Raw genomic sequence first — 13,484 nt, 5'->3', positions numbered from 1 at the left:
GAGGCCTTGACAGTTATGTCTCCAACTCAAATATGTACATATATTTCAGGATGTTGTGCATCCCTGGCAATAAAAACTTTGGATCTGGAATAAACTGTTTAAGAAATATAGCTTTCGGAAAAAAAGTTGTCTTGTCGCACAAATCACCCCACGTAGTGGGGTGATTTGTGCGTCATTGTGTCACAATGACAAAGTCACCATCATCATCTTTCTGGCCATCTGAACTCTCATCAGTGGTGTCGTTAAGTGGAATTGAGATGTCACTCTCTCCTGAGCTACTGTAGACTATCACTTTCTTTTGGTGACCAGCGTATACAGCCATGCCACTGGCACAACTCTCAGAAATGTACTTTGCACTAGTTGCTCCGTGCTTGTGGAACCAACTGCCACCTGACAAATGTGATTCCCCCTACATTTCTGCCTTTAAATCAAGGCTCAAAACCCATATGTACACCCTGGTGTTTCCTCCCCATTAACCTCTGCACTACTTACTTACCTCTGCACTACTATCTGTGTTTATGTGGATGTATGGGCTTTACGTCTTTTATTTTGGTTATTGTTATTTTACCTTCATTGTTTACCTACTGAATGCACTATGTACAGCACTTTGGACAGTGCAAACTGTCATAAATGTGCTTTTATAAATACATTTTACTTACTTACTTACTTATAACTCACCCAGGCCCTTGCGCACAAATCACCCCATCCCCAGAATTTTGGATAATAGGCATGATGCAGCAATTTAGGGTTGACATTGTGCTAACTATATAGACTCAAAGTGTAGCATACCAAAGCACTAAAACATGTGTCAAATGTTTTCAAACGTGTCTATAATTGTTCAGACACAATAATCAAAAAACCTTGATCATGGAAATTTTACTTTGAAAGGCAAAACACAGTTTTTTGAGCTTAAATGTGCTTATATCTTATTCCTTGTGTCTCCCTTCTTTACAGGATGAGTCAAATGGATGGCTCTTCTTAAATATGTGGTCACATTTCCAATTTCTTCCACGGTTTTCTAGAAACAAGGGGTTTTGCAACTTCCAAAATGCACAAATCACCCCACCTTCCCCTATATATATATACACATATATATATATATATATACACACACATATATATATATATATATATATATATATATATATATATATATATATATATATATATATATATATATATATATATATATATATATATATATATATATACATACAGTATATACAGTATACACACACACTTTTAAAGACAATATTCTAAACATGGGCCTCAGTACCCTTTAAAAGGCATTTGAGCTTTTAACTAACCATTGCCTTACCCATTACAACTGATATAAATGCCATTATTCATCACCTTAAATCTAACTATTGAACTTAAATAATTAATTTTGTCCACAGCTCACTTATTAACACCTACACATCCCATTAAGCCAGGTAACAACTGGAAGATAGAATCATCTTATACTGTTCAAAAAAGAGTATTTACTGTTCCAAAAAGTAACCACTCTTTTTTGGAACAGTAACTACTCTTTAGTAACTACTCTTTTTGGAACAGTAACTACTCTTTTTGGGAACAGTAACTACTCTTTTTTGGAACAGTAACTACTCTTTTTTGTGTACCTTATTGTAAAGTGTTACCCCATCTTCTTATAGCGAGTTGATGAGCTAAAAATCTTAATTAGCTCCAAACACAAGGTAGGCTACAGCTGAGCTCATGTGAATGTTAAAGTATCAGACACATTTAGAACATTCTAAAACATAAACATTACATAGATATGTAATCATCTTATACTGTTCAAAAAAGAGTATTTACTGTTCCAAAAAGTTTAGAACATTCTAAAACATAAACATTACATAGATATGTAATGTTTATGATTATTGTTTATAACAATAAGGTAAACAAAAAAGAGTAGTTACTGTTCCAAAAAAGAGTAGTTACTGTTCCCAAAAAGAGTAGTTACTCTTCCAAAAAGAGTAGTTACTAAAGAGTAGTTACTGTTCCAAAAAGAGTAGTTACTAAAAGAGTAGTTACTGTTCCAAAAAGAGTAGTTACTAAAAGAGTAGTTACTCTTCCTAAAAGAGTAGTTACTGTTCCAAAAAAGAGTGGTTACTTTTTGGAACAGTATAAGATGATTCTATCTTCCAGTTGTTACCTTAATGGGATGTGTAGGTGTTAATAAGTGAGCTGTGGACAAAATTAATTATTTAAGTTCAATAGTTAGATTTAAGGTGATGAATAATGGCATTTATATATCAGTTGTAATGGGTAAGGCAATGGTTAGTTAAAAGCTCAAATGCCTTTTAAAGGGTACTGAGGCCCATGTTTAGAATATTGTCTTTAAAAGTGTGTGTGTATACTGTATATACTGTATGTATATATATATATATATGTGTATATGTCCACTGTAGAGACTGGCACCTGAGAAAAAAGGTGAGAACACCATGGTTAACATGCAGTGTTTGTGCAAGTGCAAGTGGCTGCAGAATTATTGATTAGTTTATTGATCAGTTACTTTCTGCAGCATGTCGCCTTGAAGTGGATTGGAGCAGAGAGTACAGGTGCCAGCTGGGGTGAGGTCTTCATCAACTACTATAGGTTCCTTTACGCGGCACTGTACGCCCACTGACTTGTTATCATATCAAGAATAACATTGATAGGCACTGTCTCACTTTGCCGGCATACAGATAAACATTTACAACCTGGGAGATTAAACTTTATCGGCTGCTGTCTAATAAAAGAGAAGCAGGTCAGACTGAGTTCAAAGAGTTCAACAACACCGACAGAGACAAAAGAACAAAGCAATTCTAAAAACGTAGTATTGGACTATTCACATACTTTTTAGTAACAGTACAAAGCACACTACCTTGTTACTAGTAAATATAATAAGTAAAAGTACTCAATGCAACCTCAAAATGATTTGGAATGAAGAGCATCAAATTTGTTGAACTGGAACCATGAAATGATTTTGCATTAATTTCATGAATGATTTTAGTTGCCAAAAACGTTTCTTGAATTGAATGATTGATTAATCAATCAATTATTTCGACTTACTTATGTGTATAAATTGTTGAGCAATTTTATTTCTGACAAAACATATCTTATAAGCACTTGCATGTTTTGCATGGAAACATCTTAATTTGAAGTAACTGAAGCACATGTATAATTGTAGTGAAGTCAAAAGTACAACATTGGCCTCCACAATGTAGTAGTCAAAGCTAGAAGTAAAAATTGACATGAAAAGGAAAAACTCAAGTAATGAGGATGGCGCTATTTATATTATATCCTCATGAAGTCTAACAAATGAGTAACAAATCAGATGAGATAAGGACAGACACACACACACACACACACACACACAAGGCAAGGCAAGTTTATTTATATAGCACAATTCAGATAGCCTGGCTCCGCCCGCCCGCCCGCCTACTTCCGGCCAAATTTTATTTTCCCTTCAGTAGTCAGTCCGGGTGTACAGCCCATTTCCCAGTTTTGCCGGAGATTCGACAGCCGGTCCAATCAGCGAACAGAGCGAGTGGCTGAGAACGATGACGTCGAAGTCAAGCTCCAGTTTCAGTTGCCAGAAGCCGGCTCATGACACACGTGACGACCAAAGGTTATGCGATTGGTTGGCTAATCCAGAGTGGCACTGGGCAGATCCAATAGTTTTAAACTTTAACAGACACCCGCCTCCATGAGTGAACGTTTGCCAATTACAGCACTGCCAGACCTTCTGTACAAATGAAATGAAGTACGATGGTCTGGTAGCACCAGGCTACAATTCAGACACAAGGCCACTCAAAGTGCTTTACAGGGGCAAGATAGAATACATGAAACACATTATAAAACATTTAAAAGCGAATAAAAGAAGCAAATAAAATGAAAATTGCAGGTTAAAATGGAAACAAAAAAGTCTTCAGACTCGATTTAAAATAACTGAGAGTTGCAGCAGACCTCAAGTTTTCTGGGAGTTTGTTCCAGATTTTTGGTGCATAAAAACTAAAAGCTGCTTCTCCTTGTTTAGTCCTAACTCTGGTGACTGTAAGTAAACCTGTCCCAGACGACCTAAGGGCTCTGGACGGTTCATAACGTATTAGTAATATATTTTGGCCCTAAACCATTTAGTGCTTTATAAACCAACATCAGTATTTTGAAATCAATTCTTTGAGTGACTGGAAGCCAGTGTAAAGACCTCAGAACTGGGGTAATGTGATCCACTTTTTTGGTCCTAGTGAGGACTCGAGCAGCAGCGTTCTGAATTAGCTGAAGCTGTCTGATAGATTTTTTTGGAAGGCCAGCAAGGACACTGTTACAGTAGTCAAGTCTACTAAAGATAAATGCATGGATAAGTTTTTCTAAATCTTGCTGAGACATAAGCCCTTTAATTCATGATATGTTTTTTAGGTGGTAGTAGGCTGATTTATTAATTGATTTTATGTGTTTCTTGAAATTCAAGTCGGAGTCTACAACAACACCAAGATTTCTGGCTTGGGGTGTGGCTTCTAGCATAACGGATGTAAACTGTGCGCTGACTTTTAATTGTTCATCTTTGGCACCAAAGACAATTACTTCAGTTTTATCGTTGTTTAATTGAAGCAAATTTTGGCACATCCAATCAATGATTTGTTCAATGCACTTACTCAGTACCTGTATCGGACTGTAGTCTCCTGGTGATATGGTTATGTAAATTTGTGTGTCGTCTGCATAATTATGGTAGCATAATTTGTTCTTAATCATAATCTGAGCTAGTGGGAGCATGTAGATGTTAAACAGAAGAGGCCCAAGAATGGAACATTGGGGGACCCCGCATTCAATATTTGTCCGCTCAGATGTGATATTGCCTATTGGCACATAGTAGTCTCTATCCTTTAAGTAGGATTCAAACCAGCTTAGTACAGTTCCAGAAAGTCCAACCCAGTTTGCTAGTCGATCTAGTAATATGCTGTGGTCAACTGTGTCAAAAGCGGCACTGAGATCCAGTAAAACTAAGACAGAACTTTTGCCACTGTCTGTGTTTAAATGGATGTCATTGAGGACCTTAACCAGAGCAGTCTCAGTGCTGTGGTGTTGTCGAAATCCTGACTGGAAGACATCAAAGCAGTTATTCATTGCTAAGTAGTTATTTAGCTGTTGATAAACAGCTTTTTCAATGATTTTACTTAAAAATGGTAGGTTAGATATGGGCCTATAATTTTTCATGAGTGATGTATCTAGATTGTTCTTTTTTAGGAGTGGCTTGATGACTGCTGTTTTCAGGGCCTGTGGGAATACACCCGTCTGAAGGGACATGTTGACAATTTGTAGAACATCTGAGGCCATACAGCTAAAAACAGTTTTAAAGAAGCCTGTGGGCAGAATGACAAGGCAGCAGGATGAGGAGTTCAGGTGTTGTATAATGTCCTCCAGGTTTTTGTGGTTTATAAGATAAAATTCTGTCATTGCATTTGAATTGATTTTAAGAGGGAACACATATGTTGAACTTGGTATTGATGCAGTGACAGCTTGTCTAATTTTGTGAATTTTCTCAGTAAAGAAGGAGGCAAATTCATTGCAGGCCCTTGTGGAAAGATGCTCAGACGCTACTGGCACAGGAGGGTTTGTTAATCTGTCGACAGTAGCAAACAGGGCACGTGCATTGTTGTTGTTTTTGGTGATGATGTCAGAAAAGAAAGAATGCCTTGCATTTCTCAGTTCTGAGTTAAACGTGCACAGTTTCTCTTTGAAGATGTCATAATGAACCTGGAGATTTGTTTTTCGCCACCTGCGTTCTGCTTTACGGCACTCTCTTCTTTCTATTCTGACCTGCGGGTCATTTCTCCAAGGAGATCTTTTCTTACCAGAGACAACCTTCATCTTAGTGGGCGCAATAGCATCTATAACACTTGTAAGTTTGCCGTTAAAGTTGTCTAAGAGCTCCTTAACTGAGTTACAGGGGAGGGGTGGTATTGAAGAAAATGCTTGAATGAATGTTTCACTGGTACTTTCTGTAATATACCGCTTTTTGATTACTTTTGATTGATCAATTGTGTGCACAGACATTTTACTCTCAAAAAATAAACAGGAATGGTCCGAGAGGGGACCTATATCTGCCACTGTTACGTCTGAAATGTTCATTCCTCTGGAAATGATAAGGTCCAGCGTGTGCCCTTTGTTATGAGTTGGTTTGTCAACATGCTGATTTAGTCCAAAGTTGTCAAGGACACAGCACAGTTCTTTCGCACATCTGTCCTCTGGTTTGTCAGTATGAATATTGAAATCTCCGACGATTAATACACAGTCAAACTCAGTACATATTACAGACAGCAGTTCAGTAAGTTCATCAAAAAATCTTGTATTGTATTGTGGTGGCCGGTAGATATTGATGAAAATAGCTCTAGAGGCTGAATTTAACTGCAGAGCCACATACTCAAATTAATCAAAATTTCCATGAGACACACACACACACACACACACACACACACACTGGGTGGTTGTGTTCAATAAAGTCCAGCCATATATTACACAAAGCTTGTCTCATTTCTTGGTGTAATGATGCCCCTATGACATTTAACACAAACAGCTTTGCCTTTGGATCCAACTGTGAATTCGGTTTCCTGTCATTTAAACCCAGGTCCATAATAATAAAAACATATATCCACTCTAAGTGTTATAAAGGTTCTTTTGCTCAGCTTCCCAGATTGTTATACACAAATAGACGTTAAAAAAAACTATTTAAAAAACAAATTAATATTGATTTCATTTAGACTTTGAAGAAAAGATAGCCGTCTTTTTTAATAGTATCACCTGACATGCATTCCTCACTATGGAGACTGTTTGTAACGGTTACACTTCTTACGCAGCTCAGAGTAAACTAGTCCAAAAGCCACCATTGATGGCCCCACAAGTCCATTCCCATGACCTGTTTCATGCCGTCCCTACATGATCCAAGCATTTCATCATATTGCAAGTCCTGGTCCCAGACCTCGTCAGTCAAATCCAAGCCTGTGTACACCTTAGACAAAAAAAAACTAGTTAAGGTTTCTGAATCATCCTGAACAACAATAACAGTGGGCCAGTTTTATAAAATATATTTTATTCTTCAATTTTTTTGATCCACCTATGTTGGTTAGGGTCTCAAGACTACAGCGCCAACAGAAAAGGCCAGCCTTTATTTTTTATTTGTTTATTTGACAGGGACAGTGCATTTTTAATAAACATTTCTGTAAATATGCCAGATTTAACCATCTGCAGTCCTTGGCCAGATTTAACAATTGAAGCAAATAACAAGCAAATAACAGAAAGAGTTAAAAAAGACAGATAGTTACACATTAATTATAACCACATACAAGTATTCAGTAGTTCAGGACATAAAATACATAAAGCATGCAGGACAAACAAGAGTCAGCATCAGACAAATACAAATAAAAAAGGTGGACTAGGACTTGTAGCAACAGATGTTCAGATCAGATGTGTTAGACATCGAGGGAGTAGCCCACCAAAGCAGACAGTACATGCACAACAAACAAACAAAAAGTCAAAATGACAATTAAAGTATGACAAAGTACATATGAAGCACCACATAGAGACATAGAACAAGCTACACAGAAGCATGCAACCAAGCGAGCAGAGTAAGTATCGAGTCAGGCGGATCGAGTTTATTGCAGGCAGGTCATAATATCAATGAACCACTGTTGAGAGAGTTCAGTTGTGAGATTAGTACTAAATTATCATGTTATTCCATTCACGTGAGGCTGCAACAGAGAAGGCTGACTGACTAAAGGCACTTTTCCAACAACTTTCTCCAGCCTCTCCTGAAGGACACCTAAGTATTCTAAGATCAGTGAATGAATATAATCGCCTGCACCAGGGTCTCCTTACAGTTGGACCTGCCTGGTACATCCCAAAAGGGAAGCGTGCAGGGGGGCATTTTTACCAGATGCCCGAACCACCTCATCTGATTCCTTTAAAAATGGAGGAGTAACGGCCGTACACAGAGCTCCTTCAACCTAACACGTTGAGTGAGCAACGTCAGTCTACGGTGAAAATTGCTACCACATAGCTCCTGCCTCAGCTGCTAACTGCTTAAGTGCACATCAAAGAGCCCAGCGAGAAAAGCCAAAAGGATGACACCATCTGCAACTAGCAGCATTGTTATGTTACCAAACTGCATACAGTACCCTCCACTTGCCTAAAACTTTATATCCTGTCCATGAAAACCACAAACAGAATAGGGACAAGGCTAAAGAACATGATCAACATTATAACCCCAAGATATCGTCATGTCAGCATCGTCATTCTGTGCATGTTGCTCAAAACACACTCCTGTGTCTATGGCAAGTACAGCCTCACAGAGCCACAGCATGGCTGTCGACTCTTTAATGAAAGGTTAGAAGAAATTTTTTGGGGGTGAAACAAAAAGATTTGGACATTTAAGATTAAGCCCATTTCCATGTTGGTCTCTGAACTTCATGAGTAAAGTCGAAATGTTTTCATATGCTTTAGTTGAATGAGAAGGGATACAAAGATGTTGCTCTTAGGACAGAAATTACAGTGATTTTGAACTCTAACAAATAATAACCAACAGATGTAAGGATATCACCTGGGATTCAAATTGTAAACCAAACAATCCCAGTCCCACCACCAACATTTCAAAACAGGATTATAATCATACTAACACCAAATTTTTTTATAATAAATGAATCTGAATATAGATCTTTAATGTTAATCAGTAATGATATTAAATACAGGAGCCCATTTTTCTAACTCTGATTAGTTTCCCTATACAGGTCAAACCCTTCAGTTTCATTATGTAAATATACCTATAATCTTAACTCTGCTGCAGATAGCCAATTTTTAGAAGAACCCTTGGACAACCTTATACTTTTATGACAAGTAAACATATCAACAGATCTGATAATATCTTTACTTGATGAAAGAAAAGCGAGTTGCACATCCAAAATGTGTTTCTCATTATGGAGATGGTTTGTACTGGTTGCACCTGGCTCCAGTTAGGTGCTGGTCACAGATAAGGCTGTACTTGATCTTGATGCCGCCTCTCTGGACTCGGCAGATGCATGTGTGACTCCCCTGTCTCAGGACCTTCGTACATGATCCCAGACGGTCATCTCTGCCCCCCCTGTCTTCATCCCAGACTTCAATCTTGAGACGCAAGTGTGTGTCCACCTTTAAAACGATTTAAAATGCAATCAACTTTAATCCATTACACAATCAATTGGATATGTCAGTTGTTCTTGCACTGCTGCAAAGTGCTTATATTGCATAACAGCATAATAGCTCACATGATCTTGCCATGAGAGCAAGAAGATACTCACCTTGCCCAGATTATAACGAGCGTTCCAGCGAGGGTAGTTTGACCTGATCATACGAGTCTTGCGGTACGTTGACCCGTACCGCATCTTCACGTAACTGAAAATTTGATAAAGTGGGAAAATAAGTTGAACAAATTCATATTTGTCTTTTGATATCATGTATGTATTAGTCTGATTAATCATGTTTAAAGTGCCCAACATTTCAACACCAAGACCCGGTTCCCCCTAGCCTGGTCCAACCAGACCATCGTACTTCATTTCATTTGTACAGAAGGTCTGGAAGTGCTGTAATTGGCAAACGTTCACTCACTTGGAGGCGGGTGTCTGTTGAAGTTTAAAACTATTGGATCTGCCCAGTGCCACTCTGGATTAGCCAACCAATCACATCACGTTTGGTCAGACGTATGTCATGAGCCGGCTTCTCACGGTGCGTTTCAGTTGTACAGGGAAATAGGAAATTTCCGACTTCACTATATTGTAGTCTATGGATCTACCGGTACCTGGCAACGGTAACTTGCTAGAGCCTAACGTTTAGTTATTTGGATGAGAAAGGTTGTAGGCGTCCATACTTTCCCGAGCAGATGCACTGGAACACAGACAGGTCGGAACTCGGAACTACCAAGTCGGAAATTTCCGAGTTCCGAGTATAAAGGAACGCAGCATTCAACTGAAACTGGAGCGTGACTTCGACGTCATCGTTCTAAGCCACTCGCTCTGATCGCTGATTGGACCACCAAAAATTTGGACGAGCAGAATCCCACTAACACACACCCCACCCCCAGACTGACTACTGAAGTGAAATGACAATTGAGCGGAACTAGGTAGGCAGGCGGAGCCAGGCTAGGTTCCCCCGCTCTCTACGCACCTTTCAGTTCTGCTCCAACGATCTCCTTTCAGTCTCCAGGCTCTGACAATGGTCACCTCCAGTGTTCCCCTCCAGGCCTGTTTAGGACAGCAGTTGGACGCCAAGTATGGGTCACGGTTGCCACAGTTGTGTTGTGTGTTCTGTGTCTTGATGGCGTTGTCTTTGTTCTGTGTCTTGATGGCGTTGTCTTTGTTCTGTGTCTTGATGGCGTTGTCTTTGAGGTACTGCTCTGTGGCAGCCTTCAGTCCATTCTTTTGGGACAAGTTTGGCACAAGTTTGTACAGTGGTCTTAGGGAATACTTAACAACATCAGGGTGGTCCTTGAGGGTTTTCAACCACTTTAGGTAGAGCAGGGAGTCATTCTGGGTCAGCGAAAACTCACCCAACCAACCAGTGCCTCCTATCACCTCAGTGAAGTGATCGTGTAGACTGGTGCTGTACAAGGAGGAGTCACCCTGGTTCTGTTGGACTTTGTTGCAAGACTTTTTGTTTGCAGATACTTTGATTTTACCAAGGCCCACAGATAAACCTGCGGTCAAGCAAGAGTGCACCTAAAAACAGGAAGAAAAATATGTCATGTGAGGTTGAATATGTCTATATGTACTGTATGTGTTTAACTGCTTCGTAAAAAATAGGGTCTGGCTTTTGAGATTGTAAAATATATATTTTTTCATACTTCAAGTGGACTACATTATAAAAGGGTTATCAGTTACCATGTTACTTCCTTCTTTGGATCATGTATACTATAGAACTACCTTATGCTTTAAAGCTGATTCAAAAAATGTCAGTCATATCACCCACACATTAGGTTAATAACAACAAGTATATGCAATGCACATTGGTCTCAGTATTCTCTTCAGCTCGGAAAATTATGAGAAAACTAGAGTGTTGAAATCTTCACTTCTTTATAATAAATAAATATGTAATGATAGACCATGTCCATTCACAAGTCATACTTACCTCCTTTGAGGAAAACCCATTCAATGTGGACAAGCAGGTACGCACAGCTGTGATTCGCCTGTATCGCCCACCAAGATACACCTGAAATAAAGTGCAATGTTGTTGAAATTAAATAAAGAAAATATGTCCGGTAAGTGACAGAGAGACATAATATAAAGAGCAAGTGTGTGTGTGTGTGTGTGTCTTACCTGGCGGACATAGTGTGTGCCGTAGGTCTGTATGAGCCGTCTGTACTGGACCTTGGTTGAGGGCTTGTAAGAACTTGGCAGTGTTGCCAAATCCGTCTCAAACTCAGAGCTGAGGGGTGGTTTGGCTGCCACACGGAGTCTAACCACATACATACAGAATTTTAAATTAACTGTGAATGAAAACCAAGTTTAAATAGGCCTATCTGAATCAATGTTGACCTACCTGTAATGGTGACAGGAGAGTTCATGATAGCTGAAGGTGAAGCGGTCCACTTTGCTCCTTGATGTTGCAAATGTATATACCCCAGACTGTGTCCCTGCAGTTTCTAAGTTGGCTACACTATCACTCAGGCCAGCCTATTGAAAACAACATACTTTTGATCCATTTGATGTTTCACCACAATAAATAGTTGACCACTGTTAAAATATGTAAAATATATAATAACTATAGTATTATGTTAGTAATATCTTCAAGCACTGAGAGGCTGTAATAAAGCAATTGCATGCAAGTCCTTGAGCTCTAATAAGACATTATATGGCTACTCTAATGAAAGCTATAAAGTAAGACTACTATTTTTTCTATTTTTTATTTATTTTTTACAAAATATGACAACACATCAGTTGTCATCCATGATAAGAAAAAATTAATTTCTCTTTTCAACATTAGTTGCTAGATGTTTCTTACCTTCCAATTGTTGCTCTCCTGGTTGGTGTATCTTTGAATCAGTGAGCTGTGGACACAATTTACAGGAAACAAATTGTAAGATCTCTCTAATCAAGGACATAGGCCTCAGTATAGTACACTGCTCCCGTGATTTGTTTCTGTCATTTTATTCAGCAACAGATAGGCCTACACCAGAATTGACTATTGCTTAACCCCCTCAATCCGTGTACCTTCCGTTCAATCCATATCCGTTTGGAAATCAAAACACGAAAAACGAAAAGTGACCTGTTTTTTTAATAATCATCCTCTCATCTACATTATATATTATACTAAAACACGTTTTTATCCATTTTTAATCACAATGAGCGAGCCAGCAGCTAATAAAATGGGCTGGGACAGTCAATATGGCAAGCGAAAGTGTCGCTTTTGACAGAATAATAAACTAGGCCCCTGTTTACCTATGAGATCAAATAGCCTACGTTTTGCTTAAGAAAGACTGACTTTTGACAGGTAAATCTACCGGTGTCTGTAAACAGTATATGTGTCAAAACTTCACATGCCTAGCAGCAGTAGCCTAACAACTAATGGAGCTGGAGGCCCGGCTACAGGTTAGCCAGGTTTATATTTTGATATGAATCCTTATAATGTTGCCCTAGGCTACAGAATAACCTACCTAAGAGAGGTGTGTTCACTGGCCAGGCCTTGAATGTTGCAGCGACTGAAAGCGCGCCAGTCCACTGCAGAGACTGGCAACTGAAAAGAAAAGTGAGAACCCCATGGTTAACATATGTATTTGACTTGATGCAGTAGCCTATGTGCACGTTTATTTTATTTTATTTTTTGAACTACTTTCTGCAGGCTGTTGGCTTGAAGAGGGTTGGATACGAGAGTACAGCCATTTGGAGTGAGGTACGTCTTCACATCAACCACGTAGGCTCCTTTACGCCGCAGTGTGACCACATCGAAGCCCTCCCCCACCAGGTTGTACCCTGGTACAAAGGGGGCGGCCTGACATATGTTGCTTGTCCCGACGATCTGACAGGGCTCAGAAAGAACAGGGGAGTGGTACGACAGAAAGAGCAGGAGACTCAGGTAGAGGGACAACGGGGTTGAAAAGGAAAACATGGCTGGAGTCACTGAAATATTTCAGAAAAAGAGAGATTAGAAATGGAAATCTCTTTGAATGAATGGAAGTCAACAAGGACTACAACTCCATTTGCAAGCAGGCTTTGTGTTTCTTTCAATTTGAAGTTCTAAAACATGATGAGGGAGAAGAATGTTTGCATCCCCTGTATCCACACAAACAATAAGATGCTTAAGTAGCTCAGAAGTGTCATTATACTACCAGTTGTCCATTTCAATCCGTGTACCTTCAGTTCAATCCATATCGGTTTGGAAATCAAAACACGAAAAACTAAAAGTGACCTGTTTTTTTAATAATCATCCTCTCATCTACATTATATATTAGGCTATACTAAAACACGTTTTTATCAATTTTTAATCAC

The 13,484-nt window shown here is 39.0% G+C and overlaps 1 protein-coding gene across 1 annotated transcript; it reads right to left on the bottom strand.

Annotated features, from left to right (window-relative positions):
- Window positions 1-8,943: 8,943 nt before the first annotated feature.
- On the bottom strand, window positions 8,944-13,104 carry LOC307252269 (perforin-1-like; the record flags this gene model as incomplete). Its single annotated transcript, XM_080029907.1, has 9 exons — window positions 8,944-9,156; window positions 9,306-9,399; window positions 10,168-10,718; window positions 11,128-11,208; window positions 11,316-11,454; window positions 11,539-11,672; window positions 12,001-12,046; window positions 12,653-12,732; window positions 12,829-13,104. The coding sequence occupies 9 exons, from the start codon at window positions 13,102-13,104 to the stop codon at window positions 8,944-8,946; spliced, it is 1,614 nt and encodes a 537-aa protein (XP_079886033.1).
- Window positions 13,105-13,484: the final 380 nt, after the last annotated feature.

The sequence above is a fragment of the Ammodytes marinus genome, assembly GCF_949987685.1.
Source record: "Ammodytes marinus genome assembly, chromosome: 6".
In the NCBI taxonomy this organism is placed as follows: Eukaryota; Metazoa; Chordata; class Actinopteri; order Uranoscopiformes; family Ammodytidae; genus Ammodytes; species Ammodytes marinus.
This window is presented reverse-complemented; position numbering and strand designations above follow the sequence as displayed.